Genomic DNA, 26,475 nt, shown 5'->3' on the forward strand with positions numbered 1-26,475 from the left:
AGAAGATTTAAAGATAAAAGTTAGGTAAAGATAATGATAAAGATAATGGGAAAACTTTCAAATATTTCCTCCCGCTGTTCTTTTTTACACAAAAATACAAAGCTGACTAAAATTCATATACTGTAAACTACTTTTCCCGGACTTTGTTTCATGGAGTTGCTGTGCTGCAAAGTATATTCAAAATGGTTATATGTATAAGAAAGTATGTGAAATAAAGATGACATTAAGTGTATGGAATACAAAAGGAAGCCATAGAAATGTTACTAACAGGACACCACACTAAAAAAAGAAAATCTGTACCTCCAATTCCTGCCTAAATAGCTTTAAAATGAATGAATTTCCAATCCTTCTTGTGAATAGGATACTGGAGCATATATTCCTTACAATGAGTAGGGGAGTGACCCTAATAAAATGACGCCCGTCCACCATATCAAGACTAGAAGACACGTCAAAATTCCCTTTGACCGATGTTACATCTGTGTTTTTTAAAAAACAATATCACAATACCTTTTTGAAAAATGGAAGATGAAACCTATGCACGATACTTGACAGACAAACGATTACCAGAAGCGTGATAATCAGATGGGGGGTAAATTACTGTTAATGTATATATATATATAAAAAGAACTCTGAAGCCTCCAGTGTTGTTTTTAATACTGATATATCCTATAAAATAACTTGCTGGAAAAATGCTAAAATTATTTGTGAAAGAGGAAATATGAGAACAGGTTTAGAAAAAGGATTTTTATGATATTAGACACTAACCATAAATGCAATTACTCCCATTAAGACCAAAATAGTTCTCATATACAAATGACATAGTAAACAATCTTGGGCCGAGACTAGCGTTCAATAAATGACTAATGTAGATTCTGATCGTAGATTATCTCCATCACGACCTGCCAGAGATAAAGTCAACATTGTATACTGTACAATGTTGACTTATATCACTGGCATGATTTATCTTGGCAGAGGGAGTTAAAACTGTTTTGGGTCTGTGGAACTTCTGTGTCAGTGATCTTGTAATTTCATGTTATACATCGAATACCAACGTAATCTGTGAAAGCTTGCTCATGACGAGAAGCCTCGTTGTCTTTAATTATATTCAATATCATCCTGGAACTTTTTAAGTCATTTTATCTTGATCAAGTTAAGGCATGAAATGAGTTCTCCCAACTCTCCTATATCGTGAGCAATCGCTGCTTGGCCTCACATCACATCAAGGTCTTCATTAATCTCATGATTTATTCATAGGCAGTTCACATTATTTCATATCTTCCGATGTCCCAGACCATGCAGTCTCTTTCTCAAAAAAACCGAATAAAATACGTAGCAAAACTTTGAGTTCACCACTTTGTGTTCAAAGGAATCACCTCTAATTTTTACACGTCAAAGGAGAACAAAGTTACAATATATAGCAGGGATAGGAAGGGGGAGTATGCTATAAGGGATAGGTTCCTATTAAATAGTTTGAGCTTTAAAGAGCAGCAGAGTTACTACAGAAGAAATGTAGCTCCTGGTAAACTTAGGATTTCATGAATAGCAATGTTCACATAGACCAGGAAATCTTTCTCTTCGACACCATACATAAAAGAAAGAGATGATGAGTTCCCTAACCAACTGAAGTTAAAGCAGACAAAGCCTGTGCCACTGCTATTAATTATTCATAGGCAATCTGGTAAAACTAATCAACACTTGCTTAGCAACTCAAAGTGCTTGAGTTGATGTTAAGATTACATTCAATAACCTGGAAGATGATTCATACCTAAACTACTTTGCCATAAATTACTCAGTTAGAGAGACCACAAGACAAATGAACAAGTACTATGAATAGTTGAAGAAGAGAGAACCCTAAGTATAACAATAAAGAGAAATTAGAAAAACTGGATAGGACACATTTTAAGAGATGGGTTACCGAAGAACATTACTGAAGGTAAATTAGAAGGACGGAGATCTAGAGGAAGGAAGGGAAGGAGAAGGTACCAAGAGCTAAAAGAGGTGGTAGTGAATAGAAAATTATGGTAGACTTATACATGAAAGGACCTGCCTTAGGGGAGACCACTATGGTAGTAGCAGTGGTAATACTCTGTTATAAAGGCTCTAAATAACTTGCCTGATCAAGGAAGAGACTAAGTTCCGAGACCTATATACTCTAGTGACAGATAAAGAGAAAAATCTGTAATTCTCTTCCCTGAGATCTTAGATTCAATGGCGATTATGGAAGACTGCTTTTTCCGGACAAAGCAGACGAACATCCTCAACTTGAGAGAGTAGGAAGAAAGCAAAGGCATGGCAAAAGGGGCAGTGAGCTGGCTGTGAATACCTGATTTTGATACAAAGTCAGCTGGAAACTAATATCCTATTGAGCTCTATCCTTCAGTCTGCATAACCTACTGGACCTGCAGGATAGCACTTACAGTAAGACTTGCGTAGCATGCTTTAGACAGTACTAAAGGTCCTTTGCAGTGTCCCTTTGGTTTCTTTCCACTAAGCTTTTGGAGTTCTTTAATCTTTGTTCCAATTTTCTTATCCAAGAACAAATCCTTTCTGTAATACCTATGAGAGTAAAGAAATACGAGTCTGTGGTCTTGTTGAAAGTAATTCATACCTAAAATAAGCAACACACTCACTGAGACTTTTAATAAATATAACAGACAATAGATAGACTGTCTTCGGTATGACAGCTTGCATAGAAGATGCCTCTAAAGGCCTGCATGAAGGCATTAAAGACCAGAAACTCCATAGGTTTATATAGAGGACTTCGAACACCTGCAACAAGTTCAAATAATGAAATTTGGGTCTTACCAAGAGGCTAAAATGAATAGGCAACTTGTAGTCCAAAAGAATCAAATAGAAGTAGCAGTTCTGTATCCTTTAATAACAGAAACATGAAACTTCTTATGACACTACAGGAAGAATAAATAAATCAGCTACCAGGGGTATAGAGGCCTCAGCTGGATTATCACCCATCTCACTGCATGTACGGAATGATTATAATATACTATACTGAAGTTAAAGTAAGTTTAGACAGTTTGGAGTTAGACCTGATAAAATCATGTTGAGGGGTATATGGAGAAGGTTTGGGCATGCTCTTTGCACTCACCAAGTTCAACAAACATTTGACTGGGCTCCACAAGGTGCTAAAAATTGGACGACCCAGGCCTACATGGCTGAGGACTATGAAGCGTGAAGTTGGAGATGATGAAAGGGGAAGTATTGAATTAAAAGCTCAAGATAGACACGACTGGTGAAATCTAATTGAGGCCCTTTGCATCAACAGGCGTAGGAGATGATGAGGATGATGGATTTAGACCTGGCTGCTTCAGCTGAAAATCCTTATGTCTCCTGATACATTACAGGATTGCTTCTACACATGATCATCTATAATCTCCAGGCTCCTGTGGAAGCATTGAAAGGATGGATGGTGAAGGGGCTTCTGAATCCTTTGCGATCCTCAGCAAGAATAAAGGATTTGCAACAAATTTCTGCAGAGGCAAAAAAAAATACTTGTCCTCTTCAGGATTTGGAGGTTAGTAAATTTTCCAAGACTAATTAAATGTATGTGGCAGCCTATTAGAAATGTGTCTATCCAGCAATATGTTGGATGGGAGTTCAAGACCCCCTCAAGCTCCATAGCTTCTAGTAGTGTGTGAAACCTCATCGTTTTTGTGAGATAAATATGAGGGTTTGGAGGAGCTTGTGCGCTGATCATATGTATATAAGGTCAGTCTTTAGAACACTGTCCTGTCCCTTACCTCTGTCAATCATGAGTACTCTTTAAACCTTTCAACAAAGAGCAGATAAGAGCAGATTCATAAGTAGTTCCAGGGACGTATCTATCCTCCAGTTTGAGCATTAGATCACATGATTCGGACCAAGGCTTGTCGCTACGAAAGTGAATAGAGTACCTCTAAGCTACCGCAAGATTTAAAAAAGGTTGGAATATAGACGACAACAGTGAATGAGGAACCTATTTTCTTCCCTTGAGAATAGAGGATCTGCATATTGAGTTTTGCAGGAACAAGTCTTTGAAACATTTTAACAAATACAGAAGAAAAGACACAATAACAAAGGACCATGGAAAAAACAGAAGGAGAATGAGAAAAATGTGCCTGACTCTAGGAAACTGACAATAATCATCTAACCACTAATTAATATAATTAGCATAGGACCTGATAACCAAAAGGTTATGAACCTTGTCAAACACCAGAAAAGGAAAAAGTGCAAACTAAGGGAAACCATCCAAATAAGGTGAAGATCTGCAAATTTACTTACAAAAGACCCTCCTTGACAACTATCAACATACTGGCAGTAGAAGAATACCTGAAGGATATCATTAACCCAGCTACATAAAGCAAAAAGTAACTAGAAAAAGTATTACTATAGACAAATAAATGTGAACGATAGTTTTAAAAACATGGATAGCAATCCAGAAGTGTTAATACCATCTGCAGACACTTGCCCAGCTTTGAACAGCTGTAAAGCAAATTAATCCCAAAAGTGCAGCAAATACTTGTGACCCAGTGGTTTGATATGGCCCATGTTGGGCTACTACGGATCTTCTGTCCTTGCAACAGGATACTTCGTGGTCTAGGACATTGGAGGATAATGGAAGTGGGAGTGACAGGGTTGTGGTGAAACAAATTATTGAGGATCAACTGATTTTTCTTTATAGGAGCTTCTGCCGTGTAGGAAAAAAGGTGCAATTACATGGCTCCCTTTTCAATAACTTAGGGAATTCTTCTAATTCTCTAATTTGGGACACACATTTGCAAAATAGTGTAAATAAATGTTTACTAATATAATTCTTTTTGTAATTATGAAGCAGTGTAAGGATCTTACTTTTCTGAACATATACTTTGCCTATTCACCAAGATCTTTTATGGATTTTGTTTTCATCTTTCTTTATTGCCGATATATTTTGTGCCTTTATTATTCAATTTACAATGTAATTTATAATTCCCGAGCCTGGATAATGGTTGTTACTGCTTAGTAAGCAGCTCTCCTAGAACGACACTCCAAAATCAAACCATTGTTCTCTGGTCTTGGGTAGTCCCATAGCCTCTATAACATGGTCTTCCACTGTCTTGGATTAGAGTTCTCTTGCTTGGGGGTACATTCTTATTTTTTTGAAGTTTTTATATTTTATATGTGAAGGATCTAATTCAATGTTGATACTGTTCTTGAAATATTTTTTTATTATTACTTCTCTTATAGTTTGTTTATTTCCTTGGTTCCTTTCCTCACTGGTCTATTTTTCCCTGTTGGAGCCCTTGGGCTTATAGCATCTTGCTTTTCCAACTAGGGTTATAGCCCAGCTTGTAATAATAATAATAATAATAATAATAATAATAATAAAAATAATAATAATGAATGTTCTACAATGGTATACGGTACCAGATAAATGCATTAATACCTCAACCTGTATGAATGTTCTACAGTCGACGTTAAGTTTTTAATTGAACTGCTTAATATTTCTCAGATTCTAACGGTCTATACGGATATCAGATCCAACGAATAAACAATGACTCAAGTTTCATTTGCCATAATAATGTTATATCGAAAGGTAATCTTAAATAAACTCTCAACTCGAGATAATTTTAAATCAGCTCTTCCCAAGAGTTGTTTATGATACTGTTTTGAACATTCTATTGCATGAATGAAAGATGTAATCTATGTGCAAAATGTAAAGCTGCATCGGTCTTCAGTCCCCGTGTCATGGATACTAACAACATAAATCAAAAGCCTCTAAATTGAAATGACAAGAGTACAACATATTTTCCCCTTCAAAAAAATATATTGGGGCAACTAGCAATCTTTCACTGCTGTTTACAGCCAGATATTTCCAGATTCTGTTTATCCATATTCTGGTAATATCAAAATGACATAAACCAAGTATTTGTCTCATGCTGAACTTTAGTTTTATTTACTCTGGCCGAGTTCAAGTCAAAGTCGCCACTATCCAAGACCACGGCCAGGAAAACTCGGCCTTGAGACCGCCAACATTGGAAATCATGGACTGACAGGTAATTACTTGGTATCTATAACAAGTTTTGAATTAATCTAGCCCAAGGATTATTTACCTAAAGACTGACAAATAAATCAGAGATATTAAGACTCGGATGGGAGTATTTACATTTCTGGTCACTGTTTAATGACAGTTCCAAAGTTCCAGCTAACGATTAAAGTTACGACTCTCTCCCCGGCAACGGGTTTGGGGTTACAGCTCAACCCCATAATATAAACATATATATAATTTCCCTTTGAGACAGTTCTATCATCTACCACAAGACATTTTCTGTGATAGACCAAAGCAGGTAGTATATGTATGTGCAGGAAAATTAAATTGAACCAAAAATAAAAAAAAAAAGCCTATTAAGGAGGTGCTCTCATTAAATGCCTGTAAATACTGTGAAATTTCAAAACGTCAGAATAGAGACAGGATTAATAGAATAATTATACTGCACCAGATCAAATAAAGCATTTAAAACATGCCTTCACTGTATTAAAACCAGAACTTCCCTCCTAGTTCAAGCTACAGACTTTAGTCATACTATATAATCTGCAAATAGAGCAGTATACGCTTCCAGTCTGCAATTCTAAGCTCACATGTGAAAAAGATCTCAACGTTCTGCAGCTCCATTTCTCGTCAATTTTCCTATGCCGTTATATTAGTGGGTTGGGTAGCAATGTACTGCCATGCTTCAAGGAATACCCAACATTTCATAAGAAAACTACACGAAACAAAAGGAAATGGACCGTTATAATGAAAATGATTCTCAACTAGAATGGGAGTCATGTGAAAAATAAAGACAGAACACAAAGTCCATGTCACATAAGTGAGACAGTTTCTAATGTGTATCACGGCTACTGTTATAAAGTCTATGTCTAATTATTATGCTTGGTGTAGGGTAGCATTAAGCATCTTTACCTCCACCCGAAGCTGGATCAGTTGGCGAGGCAACCAAATTCTCCGTACTATTCATCTGCACGTTTGTCCCTGGTTTCATGGAGTTTTTCTGTCGACGTGAACCTGAAAAAAGATGAGCGGAAATGTTAGGCAAAGATTTTGTGTGATAATTTTGTGACCTTGGAAACTGAATAAGTTCTGTTGTTGTTAACCCTTTTAGCCCCAATGGATGTACTGGTACGTTTCACAAAACTCATCCTTTTACCCCCATGGACGTACTGATACGTCCTTGCAAAAAACTGCTATTTACATTTCTTATTGCATATTTTTGATAACTTTATGAGAAACTTCAGGCATTTTCCAAAATAATGAGACCAACCTGACCTCCCTATGACGAAAATTAAGGCTGTTAGCGCAATTAAAAAAAAAGTATATTGCAAAATGTGCTTGAAAAAAAAAAAAAAAAACGCCTGGGGGTTAAGGGTTGGAAAGTTCCAAATAGTGTTGGGGGTAAAAGGGTTAATATTCTATACAAGAACTATAAAAAAAGTGATCATATCAAAATATATTACTATGAATGGAAAAGCTAAGCAAAGCTTTTGATTTTGTAATAACCTTGGGACCTTGACAACTGAATATAAAGTTCTGTTATTGTTAATATCAGGAAAATTAAATATATGAGCACACTCTTTATAAAAAAAGTAGGATTTCTAATTCTAACTTTCTAAAAACAAGGTATGGTAATTAACTCACAATTAATCAAGAAAATAAAAAAGTTCAAAGGCAAAGAAACAATTTAGAAATTTCTAACAGAAAATTGTGACATTTCTATGGGGTTAAGTTTTCTCTCTTTTCTGTGTAAATTTTGCGACCTACAGTTAAAATAATACACTCCCAATAAAATGCAGTTCACATGAGCCTTTCAAATGGGAAAAAAAAAGGCAGTCTAAACCCGAATGAGAAGATGATAATACCTCAGTCACACATTTTGGATTCAAGGACGGGGAATGCGCAATGGCTTGTTTTGCAATCATCTCCATCACTTGTGTGCAATGGGGGCCGCCAGTAAAAAATGCAGGCTGATTACTACAATGTGACTTTAACAAATGACGAAATTGCGTTTGTGACGATGCCGGTAAGTCAATTTCATGTAGTTTACAGTGACATAACAAATGCGCAATGGCTTGTTTTGCAATCATCTCCATCACTTGTGTGCATGGGGGCCGCCAGAAAAAATGCCGGCTGATTATTACAATGTGACTAATTATAACAAATGAGAAAATTGCGTTTGTGACGATGCCAGTAAGTCAATTTCTCAATTTCGTGTAGTTTGCAGTGACATGAAAATTCGTGCGGCCGGACCACAAATGTTTTAATGGTTCAATAGATCCACCATCCCTTGCGCGCATCAGCACACTTGACAGCATGATAATGTTTGATGAAGACTGTTTATGATTTGGTAGCAATTGCAACATAATTATGTTGTAATTAGCAATATATCAACGTGCATTGCAAACCCTTGAATCGCAAATGTGTGACTGGGACATAACAGAATATGGTTAAGTAATTTCTTGAGAATATTCACTCGAAATATCAAACATGAAACTTACCAGGGGCACTAAATGGTGCAGCACCAAATGGGTCATCTTCCGCGGACATTACTAGACTCTCCCGGCTCTTCACATTTGATATACCTAGAAATTTAAAAACTCTTTCATTATAATGTCATTATATATTAACCCTTTTACCCCCAAAGGACGTACTGGTACGTTTCACAAAACTCATCCCTTTACCCCCATGGACGTACCGGTACGTCCTTGCAAAAAAAAAATGCTATAATTTTTTTTTTTTTCATATTTTTTATAGTTTTTTGAAAAAAATTCAGGCATTTTCCAAGAGAATGAGACCAACCTGACCTCTCTATGATAAAAATTAAGGCTGTTAGAGCAATTTAAAAAAATTATACTGCAAAATGTGCTGATGAAAATATAACCCCTTGGGGGTTAAGGGTTGGAAATTTCCAAAGAGTTTGAGGGTAAAAGGGTTAAAGACATGTTTGTTAAAATTTAAAAATTTCTGTGAACTCTTCTTTAAAAACTGATGAAAATAGGTAACTTGAATTGCTTCCAGGTTCCAACACTCTCATATTATAGTTTAAATATGACTGCTCTATTTTATTTGCTTCATCGCCAATCACAACAAACGAAAGAACCCATTCATTTACAAATCCATCGTTATCCTAGACTTAATTCTTCTTTATAAAGATGCTATTTTAATAAAAAGTTAATCAGAACAGTGCATTGTACATGTCATCTTTTAATTACCTTATTTTGAAATTTCCCATGAAATTATCAATGATTACCTTCCTTGTAGTTTTCATTATATGAAATTAGAAATAACATTCATCAAGCAGTCTTGGGTCAATCATATTATGGGAGTACTTTATTGCATTCTTGAAAAAAAAATGCATTACATCCACATTGTTCATAGTCGATAATGTTTTGACAATAATCAACCATGATTTTATTACATTGTTCATAGTGGATAATGTTTTGACAATAATCAACCATGATTTTTATTGTCTTTTATTTAATAATGGGGATACATATATTTAACCAAGGATGTAGAAAAGCTGATGGAATGAGGAAGCAAAATGACATGCTAAGCAGTTTCATGAACCAAAAAAAAACAGCGTGTTTACAAAGATGAATTAAAGCCATAAGCAAAATATATAGGTGAAGCGAGATAATCAACCATGATTTTTATAGATTTTTTTTTTAATACTGGGGATACATATATTTACCTGAGGATGTAGAAAAACTAATGGAATGTGGAAGCATAAAAACATGCTAGGCAGTTTCATGAACAAAAAAAAAAAAAAAAGTGAGTGAGTTTACATAGATGAAGTAAAGCCTTAAGTAAAATATAAAAGTGAAGCAAGCAGCAATATGGGAAATGTGGAACAAGACTAAGAAGCTTGTACAAAAGGCCCTCAACTTCCAGACTTAATAGGTTCCAAGAAACTGGAAGTTGAATTTTGGTAATTTTGCCCTAGGGTAGGCCTAACTTGAATTCAATGCCTATGATTTTCAGCTACAAAAGTCAACAAAGTCGGGTTTCATATGAAATAGATATCAGCTTATTACAAATGTCGTTGTGCTTACTATATTAAATGATATAATATAGTTTTATTACCGGCTTTCTTTATTTTATCTTTTTTATTTTCACTTGGATTTATGTTTGTATCTGAATGTTAAGTTGGGGACCTTCTGTATTAAGTAAATATAACTCCAATGATAAAAAAAACGTACAATCAAAAGAAACAAATCACACCAAGCAGCAAGATTAGATGCAGTTTAGAGTCGACTATCAGATTTCAATTCACAAGAAAGCATGTTTTTATTGAAAAAAGAATTGAACTTGAAAGCTATCGGTATGGGCTGCGAAAATCAAACTCCTCATACCTACATATGAAATAAAGACTATTTGTGAATAAATTAATCAGTCCTTTTATACTGTTTATTTAGGACAGGATTATTACCTCTGCCAATGAGGTCGGAAGGAGGTTATGTTTTACCACCTGTTTGAGTGTGTATGTGTGTTTGAAAACAGCTTTCTGGCCGCAATTTTAATCGCAGGAAAATGAAACTTGCAGGGATTAACTGTTATATAAAAAGATATAAACGATTGAATTTTGGAAGATCAAGGTCAAAGGTCACGGTCAGGCAAAATGTCCAATTCACAATCAGTCATAAGTATGGACACCGTTGTCACAGAGACTTCAAACTTGGTTCATATTTAAGTGTATAAAAATCCATGCTAATTAATACAGGTTAAGATCAAAGGGTATGGTCAATGTTGAGCAAAAAGTCGAGAAATAAGCTGCCGTGGCAGAGGTCTACACTGTGCTGAGTGCCCCTCTAGATATCATTATTATTATTATGAGGAATCTGTGGTGGATAACGGGGGAGGGTGGGCTGTGGCACCCTAGCAGTACCAGCTGAACTCGGTTGAGTCCCTTGTCAGGCTGGGAGGAACGTAGGGAGTAGAGGTCCCCTTTTTGTTTTGTTTCATTTGTCGATGTCGGCTACCCCCCAAAATTGGGGGAAAGTGCCTTGGTATATGTATGTATGTATGTATGAGGAGTCAAATTTAATGGTTATTATTATTGTAATTATTATTCAAAAGTTTAACCAGATCCCTTAATCTGGATATTTATCTCTTGTAGGATTGCCCTGAAAGTGGGTTACAGTATTCGTTATATATCCATGGGTCCAATCTGCCATGTAACGATTTTAAAAACCATTGGGTAGCCCTTTGTAATACCATTCATTGATAAGGTAAGTAGCGTGATATTAAGTATGACGCCTTGAGGGACTATCATTTCCTAATTTATACACAGTTGAATAAATGATGTCATTGCATACTTAGAAAGTCTCATCGTAAGCAAAATTCAATGCAAAACTTGGTTGCATCCCTGAAATTTCCCTACTTCTACAGTCCTGCATTTTTGTCTTGGTCTTTAAAGTATCTTTTAATTACTAAAACTTATAAGCAAAGTGTATCTATAAATATACACCTATGGATATAATATTTTTATAGGCTGCTCATGAATGGCAGAGACAAGGGACAGTGACATTGCCCCATCAAGCAGGACAATGCCCTACAGACCGACCGTATACACACATGATTACCTCCCAAGCACCCTCTGCATCCAAGCTGGGACCAGAGGGGGCCAGGCAATGGCTGCTGATGGCTCCCCCAACCCACAATCCTTAGCACATATGGATAGCGAGGTTGCAGAAACCAAAGTAACTAAAGAGTTTGAGCGGGACTCGAACCCCAGCTGGCAATCACCAGGCAAGGACGTCACTAACAGGCCACTACAACAATCAGTAGTTAGAAAGTAACTTCTAAATAATCGCTATGACTAATTACAAGCAAAAAGCAACACACTACAAAATGAAAAAAATAAAATATAAGAGCACATGCCTAATTTATGCTTACTGCTTTGGGATCCTCTCCGAATCTTGTCAAACTCAGCACCAAATATATGATCCTCGGACATTTGGCTAAATGGCGTCATGTCGTTGAAGGGATTCCATGCTCGAACCTCTGCAGTTGCAAGGTCTACCTCCGAGCTGACTAGACCTTCCTGTTGGGAGAGTCAACATTTAACAGAAGAAATGAAATTTTAATCTTCTTGTGTAGTGATCACTATTTTCCAATGTTTTTAATTCATGGTGTTTTTATCAATGGAAAAATACAGTACTTACAAATAGAATCAATTCAAAACTATGGGTTCAGTCGAGAAAAATGTGCTGTAAACAAAAGCAAAAATGTGGCAAGTCACTAGAGAATAAAACACACTGTATTATCTACTCTGATTTGAAGTGTAATTTATCTTTTTCTAGTGCAAATTACTAGTACATATACCTGTATTACAAAATTCAAGCCCCTTAATAATATCTTAAGTGTTATGGTTACAGAGGCACCTTGTATCTATTTCTATTACCTATGGATGAAACCATGATAAACAACAGTACTGACATCTAGATTACTTTTAAGGAAATAAAATATACAGGCACAACCTTATTCAAATCACTACGGTAAATAATATCAGTGAGATCGGTGTTACTGTCTGGACATGAGTCGTGGTATGACAATGAAACAATATCTAACAGATTTTGTAGATTTGAGAACAAAGACCTCAGAAGAATATTGTAGTTAAATGGCAGGACAGGATTAGAAATTAAACTAAAAGAGAGATTACTCGAGTGCCATATGTGGATGAGATCATGGTGAGGGGCAGATGGAGACGGTTTGCGCCTGCTCTTCACACTCCCCACGAGAGATTAGTTCATCAAATTTTAAACTGGGCTCCAAAAGGCACTAGAAGAGTTGGAAGACCCAGACCTACATGGCTGAGGACTATGAACCGTGAAGTAGGAGCGGACGATTGGAGATGTATTGATTTAAAAGCTCAAGATGGAGATGACTGACAAAATCTAACTGAGACCTTTTGCGTCAACAGGCATAGGAAGAGATGATGATGATGAACTAATATGTAGTATGTCAAAAAAGAAGAAATATTCCTTACATGTGATCCTTCGGAATTTGGTGGGGCATCCTCTTTCTCGGCTGATCTCACCGATGCTTCAAAAGGTGCCAAGAACTGTGTTGTTTCATTGGCAAAGGTTCTGTAATCAAGAGCAAATTAAAATTACAAGGTATTTACTCAATACACTAACAAGAAAAGGACTTGGAATGGAATGATTCACGAGTCTTCTAACAGTTGTAGAGCAAAACTTTCTTCAATAACCTAAATCTCTAGCATAATATCAACTCGAGAAAGGTGGAGCTTACTTGTTGAAGGCGGAGGTATCAGATACATTTCTACGATGGACCCTCGGATGCTGTGGGAATGTGGGAGACGCCTGTGAAGGTTGATTTTGCTGCTGCTGCTGCTGCTGTTGATGGCTGAGTGCAGCAGTATCACTTTCACATTTGACCAGCCCCGAAGTTCCGCTCACCCCTCCGGGAACCGATCCTCCTGCGCCGGGGACAACGGCTGCCCCGCCACCAATCGACCCTTGGCTTAACGAGAGGGACTGGGGACCGCTACCAATGCTTCCTGAGGGGGGAAGGAATAATCCCTCTACACTGCTACTCATGGACTGAGGCCCACAGATAACCCCGTCACCCTCGCCTTCCCGGAATGGATCGGGGTAGCCTGGTGATGACGGTGATATGGGTAAATGACAGCAAACAAAAATAAAAAGGTAAGAAGCAAAGAAAAACATCACACCAACATTCCTAAAATAAAATTAGCAAATATCTATAAAAAAGAAAATTCTATTTTCTTTGTTAAATAAAATGCCTTTTTAATAGAATAAAATCCGACAGCTTTTGACATAAAGATTTTTCGTTTTTGCAAAAACAAAAAATTACACTAAAAGCAGCTACTTTTGCCTACTAATAACATTCTAGCACAAAGATACAACACATACATATATAAAAGACTCGCAGTTCTTGGCAATAGGTTAAGCTAAAAAAATATATGCAAATATCACAGCATACACAAATCATGCCATCCTATACAGTAGTCCTTTAGGAAATACAGGAGCCATTAAGCACGCTTCAGTGCCCATATAACTACTTTACATGTCAGCAAGAAGCTAAATGAGAAATATGCGTACAGATACCTTCGTAAATTTTCACATCCTCATCCCTGGATGATTGTATGATTTACAAAAGCTTAGTCTAACGACAGAATACTAGAACCATGTGGTTAGTCAGTACTTAAATATCCCTTATTGAAATAGTAACTATTTTAATGTGTACAGAAGGTGCTTAACTTATAAACTTGATTGGTTTCAAGTTGTTTGTAAGTCCAATTGTTTGGAAATCCAATTTGGTTACATTTTGGCCTAATTTCGGTCCGAAATTTTTTGTTGAAAATTTCGGGCCCAAAATTTCCCAGAAAATTTTTTCGAAAATTTCGGCAGATTTTCGGACCGAAATTTTTTTTTGAAAATTCCGGCCGAATTTTGGCCCGAAAACTAACCTGAATTCCATGCCTATGATTTCAAGCTACATAAGTCAACACATAGTTAGGTTTCATATGAAATAGATATCAGGTTATTATAAATGATGTTTTGCTACTGTATCAAATATAATATTGTTTTATTACAAAATTTCTTTATCTTATCTATGTTATTTTCAGTTGGATTTGTATTTATTTCTCCGAACGTTTGTAAGTTAGGGACCTTCAGTATAAGTTTCTATTATGACTACTTATAAAACACAACTGATAAAGTTTCATATAATTTCTGTTTCACAGATACAAAACCCACCAAACCATCACTTCTTCAGAACACCAAGATTGCATACCATTGAAAAGATATTACCATAAAAAAAGAGGTTTATATTTGTAGAACACATACCACTCGGGACAAACTCGGTAGTCTTTGCAACTCACGTTGCTGGATGTCTTCAAAATATTACCTGATTTTACAGTGATCTTTGGGAACTGTTTACTAATATCTATATAAACAAAACATAAAAAGCATGGATTGCTCATCATGGATGTAATAAGCCACGATGAATATATAGATGCATTGATCTCCTCACCACTATTAATTAACAGTTTATTATCATTACTACCTAAGCTACAACCTTAGTTGGAAAAGCAGAAGGCTATAAGACGAGGGCTCCAACCGGGTACAATAGGCAAGTGAGGAAGGAAATAAGGATATAAATAAACTACAAGAGAAGTAATGAATAATCAACATACTTTAAGATCAGTAATAACGTTAAAATGGATCTGTCACATATAAACTACGAAGAGAGACGTCTGTCAACCAGTTCAACTTAAAAAATCACTGCAACTTTGAACTTCTGAAGTTCCACCGATTCAACTGTCCGATTAGGAAGAGCTTGTCAGAAAGAGCTTCTAGAATACTGTGTAGTACTGAACGTGATGTATTCGTCTCTCTATTATCACTAGTAGCTAAGCTTCAACCCCAGTTGGAAAAGCAGGATGCTATAAGCCCAAAAGCTCCAACAAGGAAAATATCCCAGTGAGGAAAGGAAATAAGGAATAAAAAATCTATTCCTACTGACTTATAATTTTTACCATAGCTCTTAACCTGCCTGCAGCTTATCACTTTAAAACACTCATTAAGGCTCAGTCTACTCTTAACAAGAGTTACTGTCTTTACTGGGAGGCTGAATAGCTTCCTATCCAAATTTTATATCAAGACATTCCCATTCCAAAACAGCCTCTAGAGTTCATGACAGAATTACGGCCACCTCCCTCATTACTCTGTTCTTTCTAAATGACTGGTTACAAAGTCAGAAAACACTAACTAGAGGGGCACCCACTAGAGTGCAGACCTCCGCCGCGGCAGCTCATTTATTGACCTTTGACCTTAACGTGTAATAACTGACATGGCTTTTCATACACTCAAATATGAACCAAGTTTGAAGTCTCTGTGACAACGATGTCCAAACTTATGGCTGATTACGTGAATTGGACATATTGCTTGGCCGTGACCTTGACCTTCCAAAATTTAATTATCTCCAGCTTTTTACAAAATAGTTAATCCAAGATGATTACCAAAATCACTACAATCTTTGAGGAAAAGCAATGATATTGGAGTTGCATGAAGTTTTCTTACTCGAGGGTACACTCGGGCATGCTATTCTATCTTATTTCTCTTACTCTTGTTTTGTTAGAGTTTTTATAGTTTATATATGGAATATTTATTTTAATGTTGTTACTGTTCTTAAAATATTTTATTTTAATGTTGTTACTGTTCTCAAAATATTTTATTTCAATTTTGTTACTGTTCTCAAAATATTTTATTTTAATGTTGTTACTGTTCTCAAAATATTTTATTTAAATTATTAATTACTTATTCCTCACTGAGCTATTTTCCCCGTTGGACCCCTTGGGCTTATAGAATCCTGCTTTTCCAACTAGGGTTGTAGCTTAGCAAGTAATAACAACAATATTAAGTGTAGGATCAAGAGAATGCAAAGGAGAGTTCAACTAAGGAGGAGGAAGGAAAGTGTAAAAAATCTCTTGCTTCAAATGAAATTAGGGAGATGTTACGAATATGGTAAATTAGAAATTTTTTTGTAGAAACACCACCGAGATAAGGCTTTGGCAAGGCGAGTAATGAATCTATTTACTGACAGTGCCATGTCATATTTCCATGCCATTTCAATGAAATAGCAAAAGAATTCATCTATACACAGGTTTCTTGTTAAAACTGAGTGTGTAAAAAATGACAACCAAGCATCCCGAGTGTAAATTATAAAAATGACGACAAAATGTCTAGGCAGCGCAAATTAATTGATTTAGTTAGAAAAAAAAGAACATAGACCAAGAGAGGGATCTTCCCCTAATGTTCTCATGGAGGGAGACTCTCCCTCAAAGGAGTAACAACCTCTTCCCCCTCCTCCTAATTTCTCGTCTTCCTCATGCCAACTAAGACTCCGCAAAGGGAAAGTAAGTTATTTTCTCAATATTTCTATTTTTTACAGTGAATTATCAACTTGTATTAATTTCTGATGTTAGGGATTATATATTGTTTACTGAAATCCATTAAAAACATTCAACATGAGTGTATATGTGTATTTATCGATCCGTAGAACTTGGAGACTTTCCTTTATCATTTTATGGGCAAAATTATTCTATTTACGAGATCATTCCCAAAACAAATTGAACACATAAACTGAGGTATTCAGCCACAGAGATGTGTACTTTTGACCCCTTTTTACTCTTCTCTCACCTTTGAGATATATTTTCTACATAGAGAATGACACGCTTGTTGATTCTTTCAACAGAATTGGATTTATGAATTTGGGCCATATGGCCTAGGAACTGGGGCCTTGAAGCTATTCAGTACTCATGTACAACTGGGGGAAAACCCTGCAGTTACACCAAGAAGTAAAAGAGGAGATTACACAGCAAGATGGAAGAAAGGAAAAGAGAACGAAGGTAGAGTTGATGACTAAAAGGTGGTGAATGCACCTAAGAACAGGATGCTGCAAAGACCTGAAAGTATAGCAATGTCTTGGCTTACGAGTAACTTGGAATTCAGAACGTTCATTTCAGTATACAAACATGAAATTTTTCAGCATAAAGTATATATGTCCAATGTACAAGTCTGTGATCATAAAATTTTGTGTATTCTCATCTTTGGTGGAAAAATAATAACGAAACAAGCACCAACAGCAGAGACGAGTCACTCAGCAACCATGCGCCACCTACAGTTTCACATGACTTTTACACCAATTTCGTACAGAAATATCTATGGTGTGATTCTGTAGGATGGTGAAGAAAAACTCAGTTAAAACCTTAATCCAATAACACTTCAAGACCTGGGCTTTATTGTTTTATAATACTGTCGACTTTTTCCGTTTCTCTAGATATTTGCGACTTGTCTAATTTGATTATAAAAGTGTGTCCACACAACTGGCAGTGCCTGTTGGGCAAACATTTTCACCAGAACATAATGGGAAGCATTAATGAGCATACAGTAGATGATATTAGACACGAGAACGGATCATGAAAACATCATCACCGCCATGTTCAAGTATTAATAGTTCGCATAAGGAATGACAATACCAGATGGTAAACGATTTCAGAAATAGCTTGTTTACTGAATGACATCTGGCTATCAATTCTTTAGTCTTATTACATATAAATTGTTATAAATAGTTGTACAATTTCTGAAAAAATAGTAAAAACATGTGGTCCATTCTCCCGTACTTTAATGTCTGATTCATTTCCATCTTAAAGTTCATGTAATATAGTGACAAGGATTCCTCGTTCCAAAAATATGTTTAAATTTATTCTAATCTTGCTGCTCACTATGGGAAAGCTACCAGACTGCACTGGACTATAACAACCTTACTTCTGAGCTCAAAGTTTGACAGAGTGAAGCACCTATGTGTGGACAAAGGCTTTCAAAGTCTTACTGAGTTGAGTAACTATCTATAGACATGTTTTCAGCTTTGCCAGACAGTCATTGTTCCGTGAATAAGTACGGAGACAAAGTTACTAAGCAAGGTCTGATGTCATCAACCATCTTTCCTGCCACCAACTGGGGTCTGGTAACAATGCTTCCCCAACAGGAAGTGTTAGGTTGTGTGGACACACTAATACTAAATCGTGACTTATTCTGCTTACCAATGTATAATTTTTCCTCAACTTTTATTTTGCTTTGTTTTCTTAACAGTTTATCTTTATATACTTCAATATTCCACCTTTATAAAATGTTTTAGAACAACAATATTTAGTTCTTTTTGGCTTGAATTTTCTCCCTGGATTACTTTTGAATTCTATCATCAAACTAACTACAATAATAAATTTGAACCCCAATGAAAAGGTGGGGATAGAAGGAATAAAGTACCTCGGAATTAGAGGATGCATCAGGAAACATCAAAGGAATTAACTTGTTATACCGAACATATTCCTACTACTGCTATGATGGCTAATCAAAGCCATTCCTCATCAGCATCTACTATCAAAATTTCAAAACGAGATGTATGCATATTGCATTAAAGTATAAGTATTCATCATAATACCTTTTAAAGCAGTCTGTGTCATCTGGTGTATTGCTTTCCATCTTCAATACTTCATAAGTTTCCTTTGATCTTTTTCTACTTATAGAAAAAGTTGATTAATATTAACCTTGACCCATTTTCGATTTTCTTTCATAAACAAGTCTTTTGAGACTAAAACTGACTGAAATCTTATGATTTTTTTAACAATATTTAGTAATGAGAGGATAATATAATTCAATATAGAAGCAAGCAAGAATGAACCACTACAGAGATGAAGCTCATTTAAAAAATGAATCGTGCTAAAAAGGAATTAGTAATTGCACAAAAGCAATAAGTAAGAATGGGTAGATCTAATGCTTCTCGTGAAAATGTGAATGCCTGGATGCTTAGGGCACTGCACGAAATGATGGAGGACTCACAAATGCTTGAAACATAATTAAGAGATGCTTAAAACCATTTTCAACTGGTCATTAAGAGTGAATAAACATCACACATAACTGAAAGACCAAAATTTGAATGGAAAACCTAAATGCAGATTGAAAAAGTTGCCGTAAGCATAGACTGAAGAAAATAGGGTTTGTGTGAAGGGTCTATCCCTTGTTGGAAGCGCTAGACTAATTGCCAGTGTAGTTAAGGATGGTTTGCCCTCGAATTACCAAGGATTTCAAATATCCACACTGCACAAGTAGGTTACTTACTATTTATGGATATGTACCTCATTACACCTGATTTTATATATTATATCTTGTGAGGAAAATTGCCATCTTATTGATACTTCTGCAAAACACATGTTCTCAAACTTAAATATGATAGAATACTTAACCTTCCAAGCAGACTAAAAGATAGACTACATAGTCAAGACACTTCAATTTCATGCTTTAGTTCAAAATTTAACATTTATTTTAGTACCGTATCTTTTATCAGTCAAAATCTAAATGAAAAGTTTAAAAAAAAAATGACATTTCCCATTACTCATTATAGTAATTCACTTTGTCAAAAGACGATCTCTAAATGCATCCATAAAAATTCATAAATGAAGGCTCAAAAATGCCATTATCACATTAGACATTCATTCTGTTGTCTACAGATGAAAGGAAGAAGTGTTCCCTTATGATTAAGGGGTTTATATATGGTATAAAAAAGTTACTTATAAGAATATCTTTTCTTCACAACAACCCATCAATCATAAGCTACCTGAACCTGAATTGTTATTGAGGCAGGAAGAACGAGCAATACCAGTTTACGTTGTTATAGCTTAGGTAAGGTAGAAATCCCACCAATGTAATCTAAAGATCAAGGCTGGTGAAATGCTGATCTTGCTGATAGGGAGTAAAGTTCAATCATTTTATTTGCTGAAGAATCCGAAGAAATGAGAACTCACCACAGAATGGTCTTGCTATTTATTAATCTTATCGGGGATTCGAAAGAATGAGGGAAAATATTAAACGTTGTACAAATTTTCCACTGCTACCATTGGATTCACAGGGCATACACCTATATATGATTGTTGCCCCAAACATTGCTAGAACTGCGGAAAATTCTATTTTGTGCTTAACGGCTACAGAGATGGAGAACTTTAACTTTGAGGTATTAGCCTGTCTTGAAAGGCCTATGTATAAACTTGCAATCATCTGCTTCTATAGACAAAATACAGTGTTTTTCGACACTAGGGCTATCCTCCATCCTCGGAGAAGAGCCATACAAAGCAGTACTGAGGCTGTGCTCCCTCAAATACCTAACAGGGGAAAGCATCAACTCCTAGTGAGCCAAGTTCAATGCTGTGAAAACCTTACTCACTTCAAACTTATACCTCTCACATATACTGCAAATATCATATTAATCACACTCATTTTTTGGCAAGTTAGGAATCCCAGATGTGGGTCCTCGTCTTAGTAATACATAATGGAAATAAAATATGTGCCCGGCAATAAATCATGCATGCCCGAGGCCAAAAAAACAGAAGCACAGTCTGGCCTGGGTGGACATGGCTGAACAACCATACCATAAAAAGCACTAACTTTACATAATGAACGTAAAAGTCTTCCCTGATTAAAAACAAATTATTAAAAAATAAATTGTGAAGAGAATACATTACTGAAAATTGAAAATAATGCCTCAACTGGGTTTAACCGTGCAAATTAGCACGCATACGAATTGGGTTGACACTTAAGAATGCCATACCAAGACGAAAGAACTTTATTTTTAAGTTCCTGTATAATGAAATAGAAAGAAGTTATGAACCTGAATTCATAACTTAGCTAATAAATGAAAGAAATACCTATGAAAGACTTAAGACCAAAAGAATGATGTTTCCCAGTAAAGGCAATCATCAATATTCATTTATACCTTTATAGATGCATCTAGAGATTGTCTCATCAGACAAGGCAAGTCATGATTAATGAATTGTTAAGTATGAATTCACTAGCCATGCCTTATATAAAGGTTAAGGGTGTCTGGTTGCAGTTCCAGTTCCATCAGAATAGATGCTCACCAGAACGTCAGCCGGGCAAGCCAACCCCCCCCCCCCACCCCGTGGTGCCCTACCACAGCAGTAGCCTCCCCAGTAAACAGCTTAAACTCACGGCCCTGGGCGAGGATCGATCTCTTGCCACGCGAATGCGAGGCAAACACGTTATCACTGTACTAACCATGTCTGGCCATTATTCTTTGGCTACTTATTCCAACAAAAATCACTTCAGCCATTACTAAATGGCAAGTAACCGATTTCCAAGAATTCATCAGACAGTAATGGTTAGGTTTAGGTTTTAATTCCATAAGTAAGTTCCATTTATTTACTTGTCATACTTTGATGAAGCCTAATTATAAATGCCATGCCACAGCTGTAGTTTCCTTAAGTTCAAACGTTCAAACTCTCAGCAAATTTTTTAAGTTGAACAAGCTGGCTTAAGTCTTTTTCATTGTTTATATATGAAATATCTGTTTTAATGTTGTTAAATGATTTCAAAATATTTTATTCTAATAGTGCATTACTTCGTATATCTTTTATTTATCTCCTTTCCTCACTAGGCTTTTTTACCTGTTCGAGCTCCTGGGCTAATAGCATCCTGCTTTTCCAACTAGGGTTGTAGCTTAGCAAGCTATAATAATAATACTGGCCCTTACATTTTCCATATTCATTTTACCTTCACCTCAACATTTCTTTTGTACTTCATTACTTGTACCATCATTATTTCTATGAACTGCGCCCTATGTTCACGTTACTTCTCTCTCAAAGCTCGACTAATATCGACGTTTAGCAAAAAAAAAAAAAAGCGGCCTTTTTTTCCCCCAAAAGACTTACGCCTTTGATATAGTAATGAGACTATCGTCTTTTGTCTTTTAGTCTCGCTGTCTTTCTCTGCTTGACCAACAGTGGCCCTTACTCCAAATTGTTTGGTTATTGGCTTATTCTATAAGTAATACTTTTCTCATAAACTGTCTTTCTTTCCCTTTTGAACATGGCCAAATCATCTTAATCGTTGGGCTAGATATTAAGATTAGCTACAGTTTACTTTCTTTATTTGCAATGAAGAGAGAGAGAGAGAGAGAGAGAGAGAGAGAGAGAGAGAGAGAGAGAGAGAGAGAGAGAGAGAGAGAGAGAGAACAAATCTAATGTCTAGAGTGATGGTGTATTATTATACTTCGAGGTTAAAATGTCCTATGAATTTAACAGGAATCAATTTATCATGCTTTGTAAGGTCGAGTTAACTATGTAGTTATATAATCTATAAATCTTATCATTAAAATAAAATTTGTTTTTCACCTGGATTTACTATAGTAAAATTTGATTACAATCTAATGTATTGTTACTGTAAAACTGTTTTCATCTGTTTACTCACTGTTCTTCTTAACCCTTTTACCCCCAAAAGAACGTTACTGGTACGTTTCACAAAACTCATCCCTTTACCCCCCATGGACGTACCGGTACGTCCTCACAAAAAAATGCTATAAATTTTTTTTTTTCTTCATATTTTTGATAATTTTTTAAAAAATTCAGGCATTTTCCAAGAGAATGAGACCAACCTGACCTCTCTATGACAAAAATTAAGGCTGTTAGAGCAATTTTAAAAAAATATACTGCAAAATGTGATGGGGAAAAAATAACCCCTTGGGGGTTAAGGGTTGGAAATTTCCAAAGAGCCTGGGGGTAAAAGGGTTAATGATCGTAACATTAAAGAGCAGTATAAATATCAACCCTTTGAAGAGAGAGAGTGAACACATAAGGCGTAAATTGTGACTACCAATAAACAGCAAGACAATAGAGAGAAGATAATTCGTACTCTTTCTTCCGAAACAAGTTTAAACTTATGACCATTCACACTAAAGAAGAAGTAAAAGTGATGAAAAAAAAGGAGGGCAAAAATTGCATTAAAAGAAAAATATCAGCAAGGGTACTAAAGTTGAACAAAAAATGGCAAATGCTGATGTCTAATCTCTCGCCTCTCATGTAATCAATACCGGTAAATCAATGCAGAAATCATTTTTGGGGTCATCAGCAACATATCAGACTTGTACTTTAACCTCGACCTGGCATGCATTCTTACATTTCCTGTATTTCAAGTCCCTGTCTCTCTGATACAATCAACCAAACTCTTTCTTTCTACCTCCCAACATTTAGTTCTTTCCTTCGCCGCCTAACATGTGACTTGCCTCTTCTCTCCTAACATAATTTGTACTCATAAACATGTAAATAAAGTAAATATCTTATTAATCTACCATTTTTCATTTCCATATAGTACCATCATAACATGGTTACACTTTATCAAACTTTTAATAGTTTGAAAATTTCTCTTCATTACGCCAACTATTTTCTCTGATTTCTTGAATAACTCAATCAATAAAAACAAGAAGAAGAAGAAGAAGAAGAAGAAGAAGAAGAAGAAAAAGACTAAGAAGAAGAAGAAGAAAAAGACGAAGAAGAAGAAGAAGAAGAGATGTTTCCGCTAAACATTCTTACATGCAATTTGCTTCCAATATAAAATTCTTAGTTGTTCACAACTTTATTCGTATGCCAACCATTCTTAGATACTTTCACATTCTCTATATCAAAAGCTTTGTATAGGCAAATGAGCACATTAGGCAGCTTCTAACATTACTATTCCATGACTGTCTTAATTCCTACAGCCTCTTCCTTATCATTATTATTACCAACCCTGGTATACAAAGCAATGACATACCCCTATAATGTTTAGTCCTCTCTCTAAGCCTCCGACTTTATCCTAAAAGAAATTGAAATAGAAGTATAAAGAATAAAAGATAAAAAAATAGAGGGCATAAAGTAAACAAGAATTTTAAGGAGAATAAAACTGGCAGGACAGGATTAGAAATGAAACTATAATAGGGATTATTCGATGGCCATGTGTAGATGAGATCACGATGAGGGGTAGATAGAGATGGTTTGGACATGCTCTTCGCACTCCCCCAAGCGACATTAGTTCACAAACCGTTCAGCTGGGCTCCACGAGGCACAAAATAGTTGAAAGACCCAAGCCTACATGACTGACTACTTTGAATGGTGAAGTAGAAGTGTTGGTTTAAAAGCTCAAGATAGAGACAACTGGCAAAATATAACCGAGGCCCTTTACGTCAATAAGCATAGGAGTAGATGATGATGAAAACTTTGTTCTCATAAAGGCAGACATAGACACAGAAAGGTTAATGAATGAAGATACCTAGGAATAATAGATGGAAATGGAGAAATACTATTTGAATTATATGTAGTTCTAGGTCAATCGATCGAGTATTTTGAAGATTAAATACAGAAGCTAATGAAACTATGAAAAGGGTTGTTGTGAGGTAAATAATGCTCATCGAAATGACTGTTGAAGACGTACGGAGGCTAATTAAGAGGTTGAAAGGTGAAGACACACCAAAAGCCGACAGAATTACAAGCAAGATGTTGCCACTTGCTGAAGAACTTGACAGAATGGCTGACCGGTATTTGTATGATATAGCTACGAGGGAATGTTTCCACATGAATGGGTGAGAGGAATAATAGTCATGGTGCATAAGGGTGAAGGTAATACTTTAGTAACTTTATGAATTATGGAGTATAACATTACTTAGTATACAATGGATAGTGTGGCAAACTTTAGATCAGTAAGTAGACAAATAAAAGAGTTGGAAGGCCCAGGCTTACATGGCTGAGGACTATGAAGCTCAAGATAAGAGACGGCTGGCGAAATCTAACCGAGGCCCTTTGCATCCATAGGCGTGGGAGGAGATGATGATGCAGTAGACAAATAACAGAAGGATAAATAGGAGAAGACGACTTTCGGCTTAGACATGGAAGAATATAAGGACAAAATTGCCGTTATAAACAATAATGCGAGTTTAATCCTTTGAATTCTATTGGACGTAATTTATGTACGATTCTTATTCAGCGTTCTTTGCCATTAGACTTACAGTATTTCATGTAGTGTAATTACAGTTTTTTATTCTATTAATTACATGTATAAAATTTTTTACAAATATATCATACATCAATTGAAATGTTTTGTTTATTAAGCTATATGATGATAAATGTTTTAAAGTCCTATCTTGTGTAGCTTTTATGCTAAGAAGTTATATAAAATGTGAAAAATAGCAAACGGAGGCCAGGGCCTGAGTGCCAAACACTTTTGTGAGAGGTTGGTACTCAAAAGATTAAAAGAAAAAAAGCTGAATGAGGCATACGTTGACAAGAAAAGGATTATGATAACACTGACAGAGGAACAATGTGGAGAGATAAGCAAATGTATATTATAAAAGATAGTCGCTGAGAGTTTCTAAGTTTTGTAAGAAAAGAAAAAAATATTGCTAGAACACATAGAAGGCAGTGACTATACTCAATGCAGTGAGAAATGGGGGGAGTTTCCTAGTTTGAGATGGATCCCCCCCTTATGGCACTTCTCTGCAGATCACCGGCTTGCCTTCTTTCTCTAATCTCACTCCACCTCCTTACCATCTGTCTTTTTTCCTCCCTCGATATAAATTAGTGTATTTCCCAGATTTTATCCAAAATTATTCTAACATTTGTTCCACACCATCCCTGAGGTTAAATTCAAGGCATTTTTTTTTCTTTCTGGATAAAGGTTTAACCCATACAAAACATGTCATATGAGCGGGAAGCCATCTCGTGTTTATCTGCTAAACATTGCCGCTACGGTCTCGTGATGGACCGTTCCCCTGCTTCAAGCTTGTCAATATGGCCACATTCACAGCCAAGCTAAGGCAGTTATCTACAATGTCACTTCTTTGAAAAGAAATAAAGAGAAAATGGAAAAAAAGAGAGAGAGAGAGAGAGAGAGAGAGAGAGAGAGAGAGAGAGAGAGAGAGAGAGAGAGAGAGAGAGAGAGAGAGAGAGAGAGACTGGAAATAGTAAAACATACTATAACCTAGAAAGATTAAAACTATTTGCAATATGAAACATCAGAAAACAATCGTGAAAAAGTCAAGTTTTTCGTATTTTCAGTTCGTAAGTATAATCTGTATCACGTTGTTTA

At 35.9% G+C, this 26,475-nt stretch overlaps 1 protein-coding gene across 4 annotated transcripts in view; it reads right to left on the reverse strand.

Annotated features, from left to right (window-relative positions):
- The window catches only part of Nak (Numb-associated kinase), a 94,056-nt gene that overhangs the window by 41,861 nt on the left and 25,720 nt on the right, over nt 1–26,475 (reverse strand). For 2 of the 4 annotated variants that reach the window (XM_068347286.1, XM_068347283.1), the window contains 5 exons: nt 13,277–13,643; nt 13,011–13,110; nt 11,903–12,065; nt 8,521–8,604; nt 6,932–7,033 (listed from right to left, as the gene is read on the reverse strand). In XM_068347286.1, the coding sequence (XP_068203387.1) occupies nt 6,932–7,033; nt 8,521–8,604; nt 11,903–12,065; nt 13,011–13,110; nt 13,277–13,643 (816 nt within the window). The remainder of the gene's footprint in view (nt 1–6,931; nt 7,034–8,520; nt 8,605–11,902; nt 12,066–13,010; nt 13,111–13,276; nt 13,644–26,475) is intronic. The other 2 variants (XM_068347285.1, XM_068347284.1) reach the window with 2 other exon arrangements.

The sequence above is a fragment of the Palaemon carinicauda genome, chromosome 23 (assembly GCF_036898095.1).
Source record: "Palaemon carinicauda isolate YSFRI2023 chromosome 23, ASM3689809v2, whole genome shotgun sequence".
NCBI classification, from domain to species: Eukaryota; Metazoa; Arthropoda; class Malacostraca; order Decapoda; family Palaemonidae; genus Palaemon; species Palaemon carinicauda.